Source organism: Balaenoptera acutorostrata, chromosome 8 (genome assembly GCF_949987535.1).
Source record: "Balaenoptera acutorostrata chromosome 8, mBalAcu1.1, whole genome shotgun sequence".
In the NCBI taxonomy this organism is placed as follows: Eukaryota; Metazoa; Chordata; class Mammalia; order Artiodactyla; family Balaenopteridae; genus Balaenoptera; species Balaenoptera acutorostrata.
In genome coordinates, this window is record NC_080071.1 from 42,796,169 (window position 1) to 42,819,208 (window position 23,040).

At 36.2% G+C, this 23,040-nt stretch overlaps 1 protein-coding gene across 5 annotated transcripts in view; it reads right to left on the reverse strand.

Annotated features, from left to right (window-relative positions):
* The window catches only part of PDE1A (phosphodiesterase 1A), a 362,506-nt gene that overhangs the window by 272,196 nt on the left and 67,270 nt on the right, over window positions 1-23,040 (reverse strand). Inside the window, exon 1 of one of the 5 annotated variants that reach the window (XM_007190378.2) lies at window positions 1,375-1,814. The exons of the other annotated variants lie outside the window; for them this stretch is intronic. Within the exon in view, the coding sequence (XP_007190440.1) occupies window positions 1,375-1,427 (53 nt within the window). The 5' untranslated portion in view covers window positions 1,428-1,814. Of the gene's footprint in view, window positions 1-1,374; window positions 1,815-23,040 lie in introns of those variants that run through there. 5 annotated transcript variants of the gene reach the window in all.

Sequence of the window (23,040 nt, forward strand, 5' to 3'; positions counted from 1 at the left end):
GTGATGCCTCAGTGCGGTTGAGTTTGGAATTATCTGTGCAACTCTCATACCTCTTTGAAGTCACACATGCACTTGAGAGAAAATAGAAGTGAATTACGTAGGGACTGGAAGAAGTTTTCCAGTTCCTGCCATAAGAAATATGGCCGGCGAATACATATCTGGGGGGAGGGGTCATTTTGGATTTTTGGTTAAATTTACAAATGCATATTTAAGTAGACACATTATATGAAATCCATAATATAGATTTAAAAATATTTATCTTCAAAAGGTTTTAAAACAGATTTGGGCTAACATTTTGTTTTAAGCATTGCAAGAGTATATTATTTGCTACCAATAATATTGTTGTAATGCTTAATCAATACATAAAATGGAAACATTTTATATAACTATACTCCTTGAGGCCCACTCTTATTCATTATTTAACAACCACGGAATGTCAGGAATTCCACCCATAAACTTCTATCATCCTGTTGTTAATTCAAGATCAACAACCAGTGGCTGCAAATTGACTTTAAAATTTAGTATTGTTAACATGTAGTTTCTCTGCTATATTTAAGATATTATCTGGGGGAAACACAAATTTGTTATCTAATTAACTTTTTTTAATTGTCTGTTTTAAGAGGCAGAAATTGTTTGTGTTCATTTTCTAGCTACTTTAAAATTCTTAATTCCCAATTCTGGATTCTAAAGCACGTAACAGGTAACTAAAGAATCAAGAGTTATAGAGACAATGAAGAAATTGCTGCTCTCTTAGAAAAAGAGTGTCTCTCCCCTCAAAATAAAACCTTAGCCCAATCCATTATACTAGATCTACATTCTGCCTGGCCCAAGATTCCACCCCAGTGTAAAATATCTCCTATTGCCCTACTGTTTCTTTAACTGCTATACAGATACTCCTGAACTAGCTGTAAGATGTACACACTCTAGTATAATAGCCATCAAGTTCAAATTTGTCTCCCCATATATTACTTCAAAAACGTGTAGCATTCACAGCACTGAAATATTACTTCTGAGTGAAATCAGTTGAAAGAACCAAGCACAACATTTCCCATTTACAGGGCTATGCAACCACTAGAAACAGGGAGGGATTGCATAATGTTTCAGAAGTTTTTCCAGTGCTATGTCATTCATGTGCATAAAAAGCTAATGCAATGCATTTCTAAAATACATTTTGAAGAATTAATAAAAGCTTGGGCATAGGGTTTCAGAAAATAGAAAATAAAAGGACTCCTTCAGTATGCATGAAGTTAAACTTTAGGCACACTCTTTATTGCTTTGCTGTAGCTTAGTGCCAGAATTCCCAAGTTAAGTATGAAAAAGAGAAAATACTTTTCCTGATAGCCCTGGAGCCACCTAGGATGTAGCATGACTTACCTAAAGATGGGTCTTTGGAGATGTTTCCTCCTGATTGTGACATGGTCATCCATTTAAAGGTGAAAGTTTAACTTGTTCCTGGAAACCACTCCAGAAATCCAGGGAGAGAATGTGGAAGCTTATCCTGATCTATTGTGCTGCAAGGAGCCCAGAAGGAAAAAGTAGTTTTCTCTTTCTCTTTTTGGGTGCTCGAGAAAACTTCCCTGCTCTCTGCCAGCTGAGCAGTGTGTCCATAGAGGCCACATAAGACAGGCACGTTGGGGCACTCCCCCACAGAGCAGGGTGTGCAAAAACACCGAGTCACGTTGACATGGACAAGAGAAGTGCACGGGACCCTCAGAAACAGAACAAAACAAACAGAAACCTTCCTACCCCCGTGGCACCCAGGTAGGAGCTCCCTAGGTTATTGCAGCCATGAGAGCACTCCTTCCACATGCTGGTCAAGCTCGGAAAAGCTAAGTCCCTCCCTGTCTTTAAAACAGCCCGTTCTGAGGCTCAACTTTTTTCTTCAAAATAAAAGTTGTACAGCTGGTTCAGCAGTCCCATGTGAGTACCCTCTGAAAGTTTGTTCTGTTAAAATAAGAACTGTATACAAATTAATGAAGAAAGATGGACTCAGACTGCATAGCTGGCTTGGATTCAAGAGATTATAATTATTTTACAATCTTGCTTTTATTCTCGCTGGATGAAGTGTGGAGACGACTCAACATTTTTGGCACTCATAACCTAATAACCTACACTTGGCTGAAGTCGAAGATGCCATTTCAACTGATAGAAACCCCTGTGAAGCTAGCCGGAGCTACAAAAGTTAGAAAAACAAAAATTTCTTAATTCCATCAGAGACATTGTACCCAGATATCTGTACCCAAGTGTAGCTTTCCAACTAAGAGGGGACACTGCAAAAAAGATATGGAAACACACACACACATAGAAACACAATTTTTTAAGTCCCCCAAAATTCCCTGGGAACATAAGGTTTTTATATTATACAATCAAATTTTAATTTATGAAAATAAAAAGAAAGAAAAGTAGATATAAGAAGTTGTGAACAGCTGAAAATAAATGACATTAAAAATTGTTTTACTTGGAAGACTTAGACTCACACTGCAGGGACTTTTGTTCAAGAAACAGATAAGGCGAATCCCCATATTTTAATCTAACTTATTTTGGAGACATTCCTATATCTAAATCACTAAAAAAATTTCTACTCAATCGATAATGTCATGAGATTCCAGGCCAGAGGTATGTTATGTAATAAAATAAACCATCTCAAAGCATGATTAAAATGTTTTTAAAATATACATGTAATAAAAGGTGAAAAAACTGAGAAACACACATGCTTTAGTTGAATAATCCATACAAATAAGGATCAAATGTCACAGAGGGGGCTATGATCTATGGTGACAATCTGTAGCTCTTAGCACCCTCTAAATATGTCCACAGGAGCAAGAACACCTTTTTTTTTTTTCCTCCCAGAGGAGAGACAAAGAAGAAGATAATTAAAAATAAATCATTGATCATATTGAGCAGTTCTAATCCACACTAGGAAATGGAATCAGTCTGAGAATGCATTGAACTAAAAATAAAATAAGTGGGTTCTAGTCCTAGTTCTATTATTAACTTTCGTTTTGTCTACTTTGATTTTAGAAAACTGAGATGACTTCTTCATTAACATGATGGAAGGAACTCAACAGGAATACTAATAAACATCTAACCAAGGTACAGTTCAAATGACAAGCAAGTATACAATCTTACTTGAGGCTCAAAGGCTTGATTATCAACTGCAGAATCTGAACGTTGTTAAACTAATTACAGAAAATCCATAAAATAACATCATTGCTTGCATTAGGTTTATATTCTTTTTGCTCTGAAGTTAAGGTAGAAAACTTAGATTCCCACTTATATCATGCACTATATTTACTTTTAAATCCAATCTTAGAACTTAAGGAGCCATAAGAAGATAACTGTAAGTTAGTCACTTGGCACAAAGAAAAATATGTATTTCTTAAATGTTTTCATTAACTTTTTCTCTAACAGCATTTAAACTTAATATTTGAGAGAAAAGTTTGCTTTGTTAACTTATTCAAATTTAATGTAGTATTCAATAAGATGAAAGAACCTCACTATTGTGGCTTAAATTGCAAAAATATAGTCTTTAAATTAACAACTGTACTGTGCAAAATACTAAAATTTATCATAAAAATAAACAGGCTAAATCTCCTATTAAAACATACTAAAGATAATTTATTTTGAATAGTTTTTTTCTGGGGGTGGGGATCAGAAATGATTTTTGTATTTTTCCTATTATGGTGAACTCTTTTTCAGTATGACTTAGCCTAACCCTTTCACTCCCACCCCCTACACACACATACAGGCACCAAGAACAAATTCTCCCAGGCAAAGCTATTGGCGGGAGCTGTGAAGCATAAGAGCTCAGAGAGGGACAACAGTGTGAAAAGACTGTCATCGGCCCCTGACCCAGATGACAAGAATCAAGAAGCCCCATCCTGCGGGTCTCTTGGAAGCACATCCCTGAGCAGCCCCTCCATCCACTGCTCACTGCCGTCTGTATCTGCATCCTCCCAGGCTTGGGCGCCTACTGCGGGGGCAGCGACTCTGAGTCCAGCTCAGACAGCGAAGGCACCATCAACACCACCGGCAAGATCTCGTCTCCTCCATCTTCCGAACCTTCCTCGAGGCCCCCTAGCTCCTCTGTTCCCATGGCCCTGAGCTCCTCCCCAAGAGGAGACCGGACAGTTCATTCTGCCTACAGGCATTACCTCCCACAGAAAACTCCTTTGCCTGTTCACACCGTGAACCTCACCTAAAAATGTGCCAGAACTCAAACCAAACCAAACAACAACAAAAACTCAGCACTGTTAGAGACAGCACTTGATCCATTTTTTTATTTAAAAACTTTCCTGCTACAAGGTTCCCAACTGATTATGAAGCTAGTTGATAGGTGGTAGAGCTGGGATTTGAACCCAGATGCCTCATTCCTGAGCCCTCGCTTTTACCCCTACTGAGTAGGTTGTCACCTTGGTGGACACTCTGCCTCTGAGGTTGCTTGGGCCTTTTCTGGGCTATCATTCACATGCTAAAGAGAAACAGAAGAAACTAGCCCCTCTAATGAGTGTCTATACTTCTACTAATCCTCTACCCTACTTGAACATCATTGCATAGCCCATTGTGTTCCCCATACTCATAAGAGCCTGCCCAAGAAAGGGCCTATTGATATCAATGTGAAATAATCAATGAATATGTTCTACTAAGATCCGAATGGAAGCTCTGTTCCATTATAAAGAGCCCTGGACTAATGTCAAGGAACATATATTTAAATCCCAACTCTAGCAGTGATTGTTTCTTCAGTTCTTTGCACATCTGTTTCCTTACCAGTCAAACTAAGATGTCAGGCTGGATGACCTCTAAGATCCTTTCCAGCCCCATATTTTTGTGACTCTGTGACTGACTGCATGTTAAGATGTCAAGTTATTTAAAGTTAGTGTCCAAGCAGGAATAAACTCTGTAATCATTTTTAGCTCCTCTTAATCACAGCAAGGTCATGCATACCACCAGAATACTTTTCATCCCCATTGTTGTGGAATTAAAGATATATAACACACTACTATTGAATGTGAAAATAAATTGTCCCATCTTTATTTTTCTAATTAGGTGTTTTCTTTTTTCTAATTATGTGTTTTCTGTTTTCTTTTTTTCTATAGCTTCAACTGGGAACTACTCTCACTAGAATGTAAGCTCCAGGAGGACAAGGGTTAATGTCTGTTGTATTCCCTGTGCATGATAAATAAGACACACTCAATGGTTATTTATTGAATGAATTAACACAAAGTGCTAATTAATGCTACCTCATCATACTCTTGTATATTCTTTTTCTAAAATCTTAGTCATATCTGGTAAATGTTCAGTTTTATGTATTTCCTCCAACCCACAGTTTTTCTTCAAGGAGGTATCTGAGTTTATAGACAGGTGGGCTTCTATGACCTTGTAGTGGCAGGAAAAAGGTAGCCTCAGACCCAAACCAGCAGGTTCCTGCTCTCCTTTGTGTTCTATGGAATCTGCAACGTGTCCCTTATCTGTCTGGTCACTTGGCTCCCTGCTGACATCTATTGCTGAAATCCCTGGCTGGTTTGTTCAGTTGGCTCAGTTTGGGAACTATGATCATCTCCTTCTAATTGAGCCCAATCTCAGTCTTTACTGGAGCTGCAAGACTCTCTAAGTCTCAGTCACATCTGTAGGGAAGCCAAGTTTGCCAAGCCAAAATGTGTCTCTTTGGCATGAGGATTATTTTAGGCTGATTATTTTTAAGAAACATAACTTAGGAAGTCTTTCTTTTTTACCTCCTTAACTGCCCAAAAACATTTAGATAAAGGGCCTGATCCAGGAAGAGCATTATCACCATAGATATCTATGAAGAATATGGGCTAGCTGTGGTAGGGAGAACTCCTGGACCTGGAGACCAAAGTCCATTCTGTGTCCCATTGTCTCTGCATAGCATAGCAAACATTTATATACCAAACATTTATTTTTCCATCTCCATGTGAATTGCCTTCCTCCCCTTTGAAGTCCCAACTCTACTCCTTCTCCTTCTCTCAGATGGCATATAAGCCATCTTATATAATTGCCTAACTTCTCCTTGAGTCTCATTTTTCTTATGCGGTCCCATTACGTATGTAATTAAATTTGATTTTAACCTGTTAATCTGTCTCATGTCAATTTAATTCTTAGACCAGCCAGAAGAACCTAAAAAGCATAAAGGGAAATTTTTTCCTTCCCCTATACATCCTTCATCTGGATCTTTGCCAAGGCTGTTAACACTTGACTTCTTTGTGGGACCTCCTGACCCCTTGCTGTGGGCATGGCAGGAGCATGGCAGATACACTGGCCCATCTCAGCTGACTTCTGAATTCCCCACTGGTCAAGCAGAACTTTCTGAGCCCTCAATCCCACACAAGCACTGAGGAAGTCTTGGGATTGACCATACCATACCACCATTTTTATTCTGCTGTAGTCTACTCACTAAGTCACTGGAAAACTGTGCTGTAAGCTTTCACTTTCAAGGAAACATGCTCCACACCCTGGGATTTCAGCTCAGAGGTAAGAGGTCAAAATACTTTGTCTGACCATTTGCATAAATTGCCTTCTTTCAGGGTTCCCATTTCTATCCTTCACCAGGGCAGAAGAGGTATGCTTTCCCCATCTCATAGGGCAGAAAATCCCTTACTTTATCTCTTGAGTGGCTTTTGTCCATGGTTTATAATAAACTCAGTGTTCAAGTCTACGAGCCTGGATCACAGGAATTTAGGAAACCCTTTTTGGTGCGAACAAAGCCTGGCTTTCAGCACTATTGTCTTATTGAGGGCTCAAAATTTCCATTTAGGTATTCAAAGCTGGGCTTCTTATTTGTCTTTCACTTCGATAACATTAACCCCACTCCCCACACTGCATGAAGAAGATGGATGCCTGGCTGACTGCAAAAAGGAAAGATCATATTCATCAAAATGGAAGAGAGAAAAGCACATTGTTCCCATTATGTTATGAAGCTTTTTTATTCATTCATTTCTGTGGGTACATAGTGAGTAGCTATACCACAATATTAACCTTCTGCCCTATCTGGCCCTCATCTACCTGTACTTCCATCTCAAAACCCTGACCCTTTGGCTCATTCCACACTAGCCACACTGGCATTTTGTTCCATCGACACTGGCATTCTTTCCTGCCTTTTCTCCATGTACCACTCCCTCTGACTAAAATGATCTTCCTCCTGCCCATTGCTCATATGCAGCTGCCGTTTCCCCTCCTCACAGAGGTGACTCCTCTGACAAGCCCATTTGAATTTTGTGTACCTTCAGCACTCTGTTTCCCTCATAGCAATATCATAATTTGTGCAATTATTTGTGTACACATCCATCTGTTCAGTGAATGAATACATCCATTCTGCAGGATGCAATAAACTAAGGGAAAGATCAGAATATCTAACTGTTCCTGACTACCTTAAATAAGAATAAATCTAGTTAAGTTATCCCAAAAATGTGTTTTCCCTCATGTGTTGTCTGTAATAACCTAAAAATAGACTCTCACTGATCTCTTGCAATGCTTCAAAACATTTTCTAATAATTACGTATGTGTTTCATCTTAAAATATTTGTCATTACACTTCTTCAAATCAGGAACTCTACTTATCTGAGAATAAATACAATGGGGATATTAAAATTGACAAGGCATCTAAAAATCACTTTGGAAATGGTTCTCAATTTGACTAAAAATGTTTTCTGCCTTGGGGCAAAAAGTACATTCTACCTAGTTAATGGATTTAAACTAGATTTTCTTGTTTGTGTGTCAGACTTAAAGTTTATTGTCTATTTATTCAATAAAAATTACATCAGAATTATTTTCTAAAATTAATTAATAAGGAAGACCAGGTTTATAGCTTCAAGTGGCAAGGAAAATCTGTCCCCCAAATTGGCTAACTCTTCAGCCAGGTATGAGAGCTGAGCCTTTCCACTTCACAAAGTAGGAGAAATTCCTCTTTGTCATTGAAGTGTAGAAACAGGTCAGTTAGAATTTGATTGGTTCCACTTAGCACTGCCACAAGTTCTGACAGCCTTTAGTGCTGGCAGTCAAACAACTTCCTTTGAATGAGTGTGACATTCTGTGAAAACATCAACAACAAAGAGAATCATTTAAAAACTATTCTCATAACCAAACACCAACCCACCGCTCAATGTGTATCAAGCAACATTAAATCTACTATAAAAGGAAGTGGCTTTTGCATAGTGAGTAGTTAAATAAACATAAAAAAAAAGAGACCTCCGGGCTTCCCTGGTGGCGCAGTGGTTGGGAGATTGCCTGCTAATGCAGGTGACACGGGTTCGAGCCCTGGTCTGGGAAGATCCCGCATGCCGTAGAGCAGCTAGGTCCGTGAGCCACAATTACTGAGCCTGCGCGTCTGGAGCCTGTGCTCCGCAACAAGAGAGGCCGCGATAATGAGAGACCCGCGCACCGCGATGAAGAGTGGCCCCCGCTTGCCGCAACTAGAGAAAGCCCTCGCACAGAGACGAGGACCCAACACAGCAATCAATCAATCAATCAATCAATCAATAATAAATCCTCCTTAATGTAAAATCCCCTTTGAGTCAGAGGACTAAGAAAGAGATGGTTGGACAGGGCCTTGAAGGATGAATAGATATTCAGCAAACAGGCTAAGAGGAAAGGCAAGCAGTGTTATATCAGCCCTAAGCACCAGGTAACAACACATGATTTGGAGGGCACATTGTTACTGAAGCAGTGTGGAGTGGTTCCCATCACATTAGCCTGCAGAGTCACGGAGGCTGCACCATCACATAAGAAGAGGGGTTGCAATTAGGAAAATAATCAGTGTGATATCACGGTTTAAAAGCATTTGATTCAAAGGATTCCATTACTCTCGAAACATGCCAAAAATGTTCTTATCTGCAATTCTTCAGTCAGTGAAAGTTGTCCAAAGGTAGTTGCACGCTGAGACTGGTTCAGTTTCTCTGCAGATCTGAAATTCATCACTAAATCATTAACTTAGCTTCCGTACTGAGTCATCAATCTCATCTCTGGAAGTATGATCTTATTTTTCAGATCAATACATCATTCCTGGGGCTTCCCTGGTGGCGCAGTGGTTGAGAATCTGCCTGCTAATGCAGGGGACACGGGTTCGAGCCCTGGTCTGGGAAGATCCCACATGCCACGGAGCAGCTGGGCCCGTGAGCCACAATTGCTGAGCCTGCGCGTCTGGAGCCTGTGCCCCGCGACGGGAGGGGCCGCGATAGAGAAAGGCCCGCGCACCGCGATGAAGAGCGGTCCCCGCACCACGATGAAGAGTGGCCCCCGCTTGCCGCAACTGGAGAGGGCCCTCGCACGAACCGAAGACCCAACACAGCCAAAAATAAATAAATAAATAAATAAATAAATAAAATCAAGTAAAAAACTTTAAAAAAAAAAAATACATCATTCCTATCAATTGTTCCATGACATATTATAGTTACCATAATTTATTTGTATATTCATTTAATTAAACTCTAAATTTAAATCCATAGCGGATTTAAGCTGGTCATTGAACATCTTCCCAAGCCCAGCACCAAACACATTTTCTACTGCATCATCTAACACAAGGCCCAATACCTGACAAAATATTGGAAACCAAGTCTATCTTAGAAATTCTGTATCTTTTTTAAACATTATGAACTTTTATCCTGCTCTATAGTCCTAGAAAATGACAGTCTTCCCTCATCTATTCTTTTCTCCACCTGGCCCAATGGAAAGTATGGGAGCAAGGGAGTTGATATGTGCTTATCAGTCATTTACTATATGTTAGACAGAATACCTTATATGCACTATTTCAGTTAATTCTACATAACACACCTAGAAAGTAGATTTTCTTACTTTCAAGGAACACTGAAGGAAACTAGAATTGAGAAAAATTATATAAGCTGCCAAAGGCTGCATGTCTTGTATGTTATAGTAATAGGATTTGAATCCAGTTCTATCTGATGCTGATATCTTTATTCTTACTAACATTGCCTCCCCATAATCACACTAGAATATGTTTTAATAGCAGATTCCCTCTGCTATTAATTGTTTCAGATGAATTTCAGATCTGCAAGAAAAAGGCATCTTGGTTTACTATCACATCTTGGAAAATATAATACTCTGATCATTTGAATTAGGTACAACCCTAGCAAGAATTCAGGTTTGATTTCAGAGACACATTAGTTTGATTTGGGTCATTCTCACCATGTAAGCGTTACACATGCATGGGTAAGTGAACCAAAAAAAGCAGAAGATTAAATATGGAGGTCTTAAATTTTAAGTTTTACTATTTGTTTGCTGTATAATCCTTACTGAATAAGAGTGGATAAATAAAACTTTTGGTCAAAATATCATTGACAAACTCTAAGAAAAAAACAAGTCAGATTGAATATATAAATGAAGTTGTGGTTCTATCCTCAATATACAGAATGGCTCTGCAATGCTGAGGTGTATGTCTATAATGCAATCCCCTTTTTAAAATTATGCTCACCAGCAACCCAAATCATTAAAAAATTAATTCATTAATTAGAATTCCCTACCCTCTTTCAAAATCACATTATTAGATACTTAACCTTCACCAAAAAACCTGGATGGGTCCCATTCATAGACTTGTAAAGTTCAGAGTTACCTATGTGGTTACCCACCCACTATATTCCACTACAAGGATAATATTGACAACTGTTGCATTCACTAAGCACATACTATGAGCCAGGCACTTCTGAATACTCTACAGACCCTATTACATTGAAATCTCCTGACAACAACTTGGCACAGGAGTTAGAATCCTTATTTTAGATATAGTTAATATTGCACAACTGGGACTGGCCAAGCAAAGATTTGAGCCCAGGACTGCTTTCCTCCATTGCCCGTGCATTTAACCACTAGTGCCTCCAATGATTAGGGCCATCTAATATGATTCACCTTGATTCCCTTTCTCTGTTTCTCACAGTCATTTTGCATTTTTATCTTCTCCCTCTTCTTTTGCTCCTGTTTCATTAACAATTCCCTTTTCCAATGATGTGCTCCAAGTATCATTATTAATTGGTTCTAACCTTCTTAAAATTGTGGAGATTGCGAACTCACTTTCCTCAGTTGTTCAACAAATACAGAACACTGCTGTTGTTTTAAATGTATACATTGTTTCAGTATAGGAGCTCATGGATGTCCATTTTTGGCCTTGAGAGAGTGAGTTATTTGTTATAAATAGAATCATAGACTCCTGGAATCTGAAGGAACCTTCACTGTCAAGTTTTTCACCTTCCCAACCTTTCCAGAATTCCTCTTGCTTTTCATCTCAGAAAGGGCTTACTCACAAGTGCCCCTGAGCTGGAAGAAGTAAATCTGCTGATTCCTTGATCTCCATCCCCAAGAATCTCTCATAATATGAGAATTGCATTTGTTGCATGCTACTTGTATTTCAAGATAGGGACTTTTTTTAATACTAACTTCTTCACCTGGTATACAGTCAAGGAAACAACAATCTCTTCCAACTACGAAGAGAAAACTGGCTGTGTTGGGAGTATGGAAAAGGAGTATTTAGTCTCCAACGTAGCATGTTGTTCATGCACATTGAAAAGTAAATTTTGGTTTTAGGTAAATTTTTGCCTTTTATACATTACCTTTAAAAATAACATGGCTTAATTTCACTGGCCAGTGTGACAAAAGATGTACCAGGGGTTAGGACAACAATGATTTTTAAAACACAGGTGCTTTCCTCGGGGAGCTCAAGTTTAAAAGGAAAAAAATAATCCACTTTTAAAAGTAATTTCAATCCAATTCAATACATGGATTCATAAAATAAATAAAAAGGACAAAAGAAACTCAGAAGGGAGAGAAATAAAGACTCAGAGAGGAATTTATTAAGTTTTAGCAAGGTTTAGCCAGTAAGTAGAAGTTCAGCAGGGGAGAATTGTTTACTAGGAAGATGAAATGGAGAAAGTCCAGGCAAAGGAAGGTGAAAAACAACATAGAAGCATGAAATACCATAGTTTTAAGGAACTGGCAGGTATCTTCCTATGACTGAGGGTAAAAGTGTGTGGGAGAGTGGCAGGAAGCAAAGCTGGAAAATCAGACAGATGACAAATCATATGTGCCAAATGGGGAGCTTAGACTATATTCAACAAGCAATGGGTAGTCACTGGTGGGCTACAGTCAGGAAAATGGCATCTTCGGCTTTACAGTTTTGGAAGACTTCACTGATAAACACGTGGAAGACATTTTTGAGAAGAACAAGTCTGGGTGTAGGGATATCAGTAAAAAGTCTGTTAGAGTAATTATTCTTGGTGAGAGATGATACTGACCTGAAGTAAGGCAAAGGCATTAACTGGAAAAGAAAGCCTATTCGAGATACTATCAGGTATAAAGCATAGGGCTTAGTGAATAATTTGGTATATTGAATGAGAAAGAAAAGGATTTTAAGACAATACTTTCATTTCTGGTTTATTATCTGGGTGGATGGTACCACCACCAACTGGGAAGAATCAGATAATAAGAAGAATAATAACGAAATAAAAAGAAAAAAAAGTATGATCAAAAGTTCATTGATGGGGCTGGGGTGGTGGTGGTGGGATGAATTAGGAGATTGGGATTGACATATATGCACTAATATGTATAAAATAGATAACTAATAAGAACCTGCTGTATAAAAAATTAAAAAAATTAAAAAGTTCACTGATGGGGCATAGTGAGTTTGCAACACCAAAGGATAGCCCGAATGGAGATGTTTCATGGGCAATTAGGTGTTTAAATTACAGGGAGAGAGGAAAGAAATCAGTTATAGAGATAAAATGTGTGTGTGGAAGGTGGAGGTATTGCAACATAAATATAAAACTATGAATGTGGATGGTATAGCTCAGAGAGAACATGTAGGTTAGAGGAGTGAAGACCCAAGAACAAAATCCTGGCAATTGAAAGGATAGAGAGGGAAACGTTATCAGTGAACATGTCAGAGAGACCGGAGAGTTGGAGGGAAAGTTTTTCCTACAACAAAATTGGAGGGAATGCCAAGTAAGAGAAAGGTTGTCACTTGTGCCAAATGTGCACAGCAATTAAAAAGAGAACAAATTAAAACTTTAAAAAGTAAAAAGAGAACAGAAATGCTTCTTTTAAAGTTATCAATATGGAAGCCACTGATGGTCTTAATGAAAGCAATTTCTGTGCTGGAACAATCACATGTTCAGTAAGACAAAAGTTCTGAAACCAGTAAACCATGGAGGTTAGGTAATTTTTCTGATTAGGTACACCAAACTCACTTCAATTAATGCTGCCTATGGAAATAACTAGAAAAGGAAGATATGGGCTAACTGTACAAAATTTGGGGGTCACAGAAAGAAGAAATATGACCATCTTTCTACATGACAACACTTCAAGGAATTATTTTGGGGTTTTTTTCCTTCCCTATTTTAATGCCTTGATTTAAAATTTCCAAGGAATGTCTTCTTTGGGGAAGACATGTGTGGGAACTCAATAGAGATATGAATCCAAGAAAAGATCGAGACAAATTTGCTCTATGTCTTCTTCAGCTTGGCGTTCACTTGGATAACCTTTTTTTGTGGTTATCTTATACATAGAAAGAGCAACATTCTGCTGGCCCTAGGCATATTATTTAAGTAGTCAGAGTCTGTCTCTTATGTCTCTTCAACTTTCTCTCAGGGTTCACTTCTAGGATCCCAGCACTTACATTTTGATTTCTCGATGTTCACCTCTTGAACTACATCAGTCATCTAGAGTCAACATTCTGTGTATTTTCTTCTCATACTGATTTCTGTAAAAACTTAACTATTTTGTGTTTCATTGCTTAAAATGACACTGTGAGCCAGATGACCTGACAAAGAAAGAAAATCTGCTAATGTATTAGCAGATGATAAATACTTGCAATTAAATTCCAGGACATGATTATCAAGAACTCTAAAGTTAAGTAATTATGGTAGGTTGGTTAAAAGCTATTTAGTTATAGGTGCCTTTTAAATTTTACCACATAGTCAACTATCTATTCTTCCTAATTATATGCAGGCATTATATATTCCCATTCAGTTCTAATAAATGCCTATGTTTCTTTATTCATGCAAAAGAAAAATAAATTCTTGACATATTTTCTGCATCATTTAAAAAATAATTCAGATAAAAATAGGGTTCTTTTGGGAATGAATTAACAGTATCTAAAATTTAAGGCATATTCTCAGTATGATACGGTTTGATTTTTCCAGATTACCCAAATTACCTATTATCCCAATACTATTTCTTAAAAATATTGTTTATTTTTTCCTTTAGTTTAAAATGTGACTTTTATCAAATATTCAATTTTCATGTTTATTTGGCCCAGTCTATCTTCTGTTCTGTTGATTTTTGTGTTCCAATATCATACTGGTTTAGTTAATGTAGCTTTTAGTATGCTTAAACACTGGGTAATGCCAGCCCTCCTTCAGTTTTTTCCCCTTCCCACAAATTTTTTTTTCACTACACATGCATGTTATTCTTTTACAAAAATGTATTCTTCTATATCAATTTTTTCATCTTTTATCAAAAATAAAAAGTTCTATTGACTTGAGCAAAGGATTATTAAGGATATCAAGAGCCAGTTTTCTCATGATTAGAGAAGGGAACTCCACATATGAGAAAGGGGAAGACTAGAATATATCCTCTGGTGTTGCATAGAAGTTGGAGGTACTGGCATGAACTATAGATAATGAATATAATACATATAAGTCTAGCTATGTCCATTGAGAAGGCTGAGAAGCAATGAGACACCATTAGCAATGATAACACCAAGCACCCAAATTTTGTTTTCTATATACCACTCACTACTAAAAGAAATCAGAATTCCTTATAAAATAGGCTGAAGCTAGGGCTGGGGAGGGAAAGTATAAGATAAACTTAAAAGGAAACATTCAAAGAATAAAGGGGACATATCAAAGAAATATAGGAAACAGCTTAAAGAGGCTACATTGATCAAATATGGGACAATTTGAGCACCAAATTAAATAATGATTGTAATCTATTGTTACCCATTGAATAAAATAAGAATTTTACATATATACATATATATATATATATATAGAGAGAGAGAGAGAGAGAGAGAGAGAGAGAGGGAGAACGAATGATAAATGGAGCAAAATATAAACAATTGTTCCTGGAGTTCCTTGCACTATTCCTGCAATTTTTCTTTAACTTTAAAATCATATTAAAATAAAACTTTTTTTAAAGATTGTTACAACTTTAGTTTTTAACTTTGTTTTGAAATCTTAGACATTGAAAAATCAATGTACAATTGACTTTTCATTGTAATTTATAATTCAGCATTATCTTTAAATTTTGTATCTTACAATAAATTTTACAATAAAATTTGCCAGATCAAAACATGACATCATTTTTCAGAAGCAAGGTTAACTTTAGGAGAATGACACCTGTGTATTATATATATTCACAATTATTTTTTAAAGACAAAATGATCAGTAATAAATGAGTAGTCTACAACCCTGCCTGAGTTTTAAGCCCAACCAAAATGTTCTCCCTTCACAGAGATTTCCCTTAGCTCTTCAAGTAGAAATAATTTTCCAACTCTTACCTTACATTCCATTGTTTCTCTAACTTTTCTGGGATATATAAAAGCTTCTGTCTTAGGTAATAATTATTTACATGCATACTATCTCTGACAATGGACTAAATAAAACTCTTTAAAGGTAGAATTCCTATTTGCTTAAAATCTTTCAATGACTCCCAGACACCCTCAAGATGTTTAAACCCTTTAATATCATATTATATAAAATGATACATTATATGATATTATATGTTTCATATATAACATATATATTCTAGCTACATGTCTCAAAATCTCCCCACCCACTACACACTACATAGACATACATTCTGGGCTTCAACCATATTGAATTACTTTCAGTTCACATAGATCATTATGTTCTCTCTCTAGAAATGTACAGTTTCTAAGTTCTTCTGCCTAGAATATACTTCCTTCACTTCTTCTCCCAGCCATTTCCCACTTACTGTTCAACCCTCAGTGTGTATATCCCTTGCTTCTGGAAGCCTTCCCTGAGAACCAACTCTGATATAGATGTCCCTTCTCTGCCTGTTGAGCATCCTTACTTCCACTTCTAAGAAATCTACAGCATAATTGCAATATCTTTTTTACTACTTTTGGTCCATCATTAACTTTCCTGTCTTATTTGATGTTGAGGAAATAACATTTTTTTATTCCATACATCTCTTTAACACTGCCTTGCATAAAATAGGTTGGCAATGACTAAATGCATGTCTATACCATACTTTTGCAAAATGCTATCTGCGAATTTTGAGTTTGGAGAGAAATCTATCTATTTCCTTGTTCTGTCCACTGACAGGCTTGCAAGCAGTGACAGTTCAGTAGAAATAGGCATACCTAGCACCCAGAGCTTGGCTGCTATATACCACCCTCTACTAAAAGAAATTTATCTATCTACCTATCTATCATCTAATCACACATACATGCATGCATATATAATTATATAATTATAATTTTCCTAGAGATTGGCTTCAGTACTTAATTTAGTACTCTTATCTCCTTTACAAGAACAAGGAAAAAAGAGTGGAAAAGATAGCTAACCCTTTGGGGTTTAGTATGCTAAAACAGTCCTGTAATACACAAGTTAAACTTGGCATACTTTGGACCTGGTCCAAAAAATTGTTTTTACTGGCTGTGGAAAATGGAATTTTAGACTATGTTAGGCCATACTATAATTGTGTTTGGAAATGTATAATGTGATGTGTGAGCATTCAGTGCAACTAAATGAGCTTATGTATGCTGAAAAGTGAATGACGGTATTTTTCTCAGCACTTAAGGCTAATGCAGACAAAAAGCAATGGAGTTCAACTTCTTAAGACCATTTACTGAAGATATAGAAATATAAATATTTGCAAAAGACAGTGAGGAAATATAAAAGAACTTCCTTCTAAATATAAATATTAAGACCTCAACAGGGTTGATAGAATGGCCTAAAGTCAGCTTTTTATTGGTATAAAAACAACAGTAAAACAAATTATTTAGAGTAAGTAGTTTATACCTTGAGTTATCTCCTCAAAATAAACATTCCATTTCCCATCTGACATAGAATCAAATGACACTGTTTTGCTTCTAAACAAGATTATTTTTTCTAGGGTCCATGAATGTTGGTGATTCTGTTCAGGAGAGTTGAAACCTATAAATATTGTTTTAGGGAGCTGATCTGGGAGTTTAAAGGAAAATATCTTCTGCCAATAAAAATCAAATTAGCTTCAATGTGAAAGCTATACAAACAGGAAGGTCTATAGCACAAGAATATATTTCAACCATTCAGGCAATATTAAGGGACAAAATATTGTATAACTTTTGATACCATTACTTACATAAGTTTCTGCTTAAGGCAATAACAATTTAAACATTTCCTGTTTCATTCCTGCCCAGTATTGTTGTTTTTTCCATTATTGCAGCTCAAAAATACTTGGGCTGTTTTAAAGATTAGTGTGTTGGCATAAAATCACTCATGCCTCTTAAGAGTATTTTCTTTAACCCTCAATCATGACTTAGTATTTTTAAATGTTTGATATGGTCAAAGGTCTTTACCATCAAAACAAAATTTCATCAAACCTTATTAGGCAATTAGTTATGATAGAAATGACAGCATGCTGGGACATGAATATTCAATATTTATCACTATTTAAAATGGCTAATATGCAAGATAAAAGTACAAGTATGTTTTTCAATTCACTTCAGTTTAAATGGTAGTCATGGCATCATGTTGACATCATCTCAGCTTTTATTATTATATTAATGTTTTAAATTTAATAGTTAGAATAAATTAAATAAAAAGTAAAATGGTTAGCAATGGTTTCTCAGGAATATTTTATGGTATCTTAAAATGCTTACTAGATAAAAAACTTGTACAGGTACCAAACCTCCTGCCTGGAAGAGATGGTGGACCACTCCACTCTGTTAGTACAGCATACCAGTGACATGAATACTCTCACAAGGTTCAGTTAACATAGGACAAAGATAAATTTATCTTAGCCACTAATCACATAAAGGCAGGCTGTTTACTACAAATAAAATCAGGTCAGAGGGTGGAAAGAAATATTATTGACACTAAATATTTGTTAAATTAAGTACAGTCTCCTGTTTTGGTCAGGAGTTGTTACGACAATATACCTCGTCTGAGACCAATAATTCTCTGAAAGGTCAGATTTAAGAACTGACAACCAATGTCCATTTACTGCGAAGCAAAGAGTAATTATTCGATGGATAAATTGCTTTGTACATAGAAATGGAAGGAGAAGGATATAAGTAACAAATTCATTGGTTTTGCTGTTTGCTTATTAACTGACCTACATCACACATGTGACATGTTAAATTCAAATGATTAAATACTTGCATAAATACTCTTACACACATTTAAATGATAACTTCTTTGATATAAAGAGCATCAAATCTCCAAAAAGACCTACTTTGCTGAGAATCCCAGCCCCTTCTCTAACAAGGTGTATGATCTTTGGAAAGTTATTTTTTAAATTTAAGTTTCAATTTCCTCATCTGCAAAGAAGGAATAATAGTTGTGACCACCTCATGGGAGTTTTGTGTTTTTAAAATGAGATAATATATATACATGGTAAATGTACATAATGTTTTGTTTTTCATCTTAATCTGTACATAAAAGTCTAGAATTACAATTTGATTAGGTTCAGAAGGACAACCATGGGAAAAATGTTTACCTTGAAGATTTTTTCTTTATATCACAGTTCCTAAATGCTGAATGAAGCATAATTTTCATATGCGTGTGTGTGTGTGTGTGTGTGTGTCCCTATGAAGATGGTATATAAGCTCTCAACTCTCAATGCTGTTTTGAGTTTTAGCTTTTTCTCTTGTTATGCCCTCCTGAAAGTAATATTAAAAATTAATAAATTTACATACCTTTTCTCCTGTTAATCTACCTGTTGTTAGTTTATTTTATATAACCAGCTATCAAAACTAGGAAGGTAGAAGGAAAGTCTTTCCACCCCTATGATACATATACATGCATACTCTGTTCATATTTTACATACCATGCTTTATTACAAGGTACCTCCCCCTCATTAATTTTAGCAGTTCTCAGTTACCAAATATTACTAGATAATATTGCACTTAGTTTTGATGTCCTAATATCTCTTGTCATCTATGATGTGAAAGAGATATGGCCATCTAAAGAGACCATATCAGAATCAGCTGGGGTCTTTATAGACATCAGATGTACCCTGACCACCCCCCCACCCCAACTTCTTCCCATTACAACCAAATTCCAATACCTTTCACCAATCCTCCCTACCATCAGTTCAGTTCATAAAGATTCCTCTTTGCTGGTGGGAGTATATATCAGGAAAAGAAGATACATGCTGGAGATCACCACCAAAGAGTCCTTACACTTCCCAGTAAGGATCATAACTTATGCAGTCTTGGATACTAAAGGAGTCATTCTGTGAGGCACCCAAGCCTACCCTGTGAGGTCCAGCTCAAAGGCTATCTGTTCAATGATGTTTTCCCTGGTGGCCCCTACTCTCTGAAAAACCACAAACCTGACCTATACTTTCTTATGACATGACTCACTTTCTACTATGTATTGTAATTCCTTATGGCCATGACATCTGCTGTCCTAGGCTTTTGTGCATTGTAGATAATAACTTAATGAATGGATGGATGAATGAATGAATGACTGAATATCAACTATCACCCTTTGAACTTTGTCTAAACTGTTTAAACAAATTTGTGCTTCGTAGCTCTGTCCATATTCTGTTAGAAGGATGTTTGCTGATGAGCATTGACATTGAACAACTTTTTTACATTATGGGGCTAGAACACAAGCTTTTCTTGGAGCCCTGGCTTTATCTCCTTGGAAGCCCTTATTCCATGTCCCTGAATGTCACTGCTGTTTTCACAGATCCCAGGCACTCGCATATGACCAGAAGCTGCATTTTAGCATTTTAGCACTACATTATGAAGTCAGTGACTCTTCTAATTATGCAAATCTTTGGCTTTCCTAACATTTCAAGCTCCTGACACTCATGTTTGGCACATAGGGTATGCTCAATAACTTTTGATTTTCTTCCTTCCTTTCTTATTTTAAACCATTTGAACCATGTTGGAGCATATGCTTCACATAAAAAATTTTAAACCATGTGATTTGCTCAATCTTATCACTTAGATTGTTTTTACTTTTCATATTAAAAGCAGCCTTTAAAGACATGGAATTTAAAGTTACCTTCGAATTACTCTTTTCAACTTATGAGTTTTTCTTATTGAAGTCTGATTTATAAGTACCCTGAAAATCCATGACCATAAAGCATATGTGACTTTTTAAGACCCAGGAAAAATTATAGAGCATTCTGCTTTGAAAAATGTAAAGAATCTCAGATATTTAGAACTGGAAGAAAAAACTTCAAAGGCATTCCAAAACAGCTCTCTGTTCTTTCCATGTTACATCCAAAAAAACTATCACCCACTGCTAATGACTGTGCATGCCAGCCAGTTTTCATCTATCAACAAAGGTATTCACTTACAGTTCCTTTCAGCAGAGTTTGAAGTTAGTTTAATTTAGTGTGGCTTAATGGTTGAAGTCTAAATGATTTTTTTAATTTAAAGGTTGTGTGTACTACAGAGGTTGTCATAATCTATTCCGATTCCATTCAATGGCAGATGCAAACATATATTATGGTTCCAGTGTGGAGAAGTACTATAGAGAACATCTAGTTCAGACCCTGTATTTTTGCCTGGGGAAACTGAGGCCACAAGACACACTAAAGCGATTTCCTTTTCCTCTAGTCCACAAATTTGAAGTTAATTCCTCTCTGTATTTTCAAATATAATTTTAAATTTAAAATAAATAACTATTGGAGATTGATAGAATTATACTAACTACAGGAACACACACATACACACACACACACAGACCCGGAATCCTTCAAGATCTTAAGATACTAGTCTTGTCAGTTCTTGTAACAAGCCTGTAAATAAAAGGTATTACAAAATGACAACATACCTAAATATGGGAGTGTCCCTGCCAAATATACAGACTGACCCATGAAACATTAAAAAAAAAGCAAATGAAAAGATCATCAACTTAGCTTTACAAAGAAAAAAAACAAGTGAAACCTCAATGAAAAATTCATCCAATGCCATCAATAGTGAAAAGAATAAAAAAAAAAAAAACCCTCCTTCCCCTCATTACCTCTACCCTACTCCTTCAGCAAAGAAGGAGTATATTTGAGTGTATTAAATATTGCCAACAGCAATTCAAGTTGAAAGGAGAAAGTGTATCTGTCTCATTTTTATTTCATTCAGGTTTGTTTTCCACAGTCACTGAGAGGCGCACAGCACTCACTCTTTGGCATTTTCATCTTTATTTCTATAGCTGAGCATAATCATAAAGTGCAAATATTCATAAAATCTGATGTGAAAAAGACCTGGGTTTGAATGCTGGCTTTGCCACCTACTAGTTATTTGACCTTGGAAAATTTTTTCATCTCTATGCCTCAGTTTTCACATTTGTAAAATAGACTTGAGACTAATAAACCCTTTATAGGATTGTAGGATGTGGTCACAATAGATTTTTACACCTCTATAATGTGTGTAGCATTTAAATTTTAAAAAATGTTTAGACTTCAGCCATTATACCACGCTAAATTAAACCAACTTAGATAATCCATTTAAAACCTTTATAATACTGATTACCACATAAAACATGTAAGCTAAAATTATTATTACCTCATAAGGTTGTTGTCAAGATTAAATAAGATAATGCAAATATATACATTTCTGAGCACAGTGCCTGGCACACAGTTAGCACTCAATAAATATTGGCTTTTTCATTATCATCATCATTACTATCATTGGCATTATCTTTAATTATTCCTGCTGCCAACTGCCTTCTCTTTTTTTCCCCATCAAAGGAAATAAATGCATCCTCAAGCAGATATCATGTCTTCAAAAGACTGGCACTCGTAAAAATTTAGTAATTAGAGAGAATGATGGAATGGATGAAAGAAGAAATGGGATGTAAAGTGTCAAACTGAGCCAGAAAGTTTCCATTTGGAGAAACAAGCTATAAAAGCTTCCATTAGTAGAATTCAGGACTGACCAATTTATGACTACCTCAGTTCATGTGCCTCTGTTAGCCTAGGGGCCAAAAACTAAGTATTTACCCATGAAAGCGAATTTATTGGCTCATGGAAGGAAACAATATACCAATGACATCAAGCTAGCTCTCAAAGATATTTTTTTAATAAAATAAACAACATTACTATGGAAATGAAAATCCCCTGCAGTTTGATTAAATCAAGAACTGTTAAGATCAAATCAGGCTCATTCCTTTAAATGCTATTGTTTTGTTTTTCAAATTTCCAAGGAGTCATGCTTTGGAAATTATAATTTATTCATCAGAGATGTTACATTAATGTTACAGTGTGTGAACTGCTAGCTTTTCACTATGTGCAAAAAGATGCAAAGCACACACAAAAAGAATTGCTTACATTTGTAAAAAGTTATGTATCTTTACAAAGGGGGAAGAATAGATATCTACAACTGGTACTGTTGGGTGTATCAGTTTCTGAAAATAATAGAGAATGTCAAAAGTACATGAATCACCATATGCAAGTGCCTTCCTCTGACAAATTTAATTTACAAATAATGTATGCCTGTATTCTGTAACTGCCATTGAACTTAATAGAGGCTAGGTTCCTAATTATATTTCAATGACCAATACTATAGAAATATGTACTTGAAAGATATTTTTCTCCTTGTAAAAATATTTTAAATATATAGTAATATATTAGCATATATATAGAAATGTGAAAATGCATAAACACACACTCTTCCCAAATGTATTTCTGTTGGCAACTGGCACCATCAGAAAATACTGTATCTTATTTAATTGTTTAAGTAACTGAAGCTGGATTCTTTAAGCCTTTTTAAAATGTTTAACCACTTTTTATAAAAATCACACTGCAATGTGTTAAACACTCCTCACCTTAAATAAGGAATCATCAATCAGTGGGGATTCTGTTCCTCTTTCAACCCAGGGTCAGGGACTTGAGGTCACAT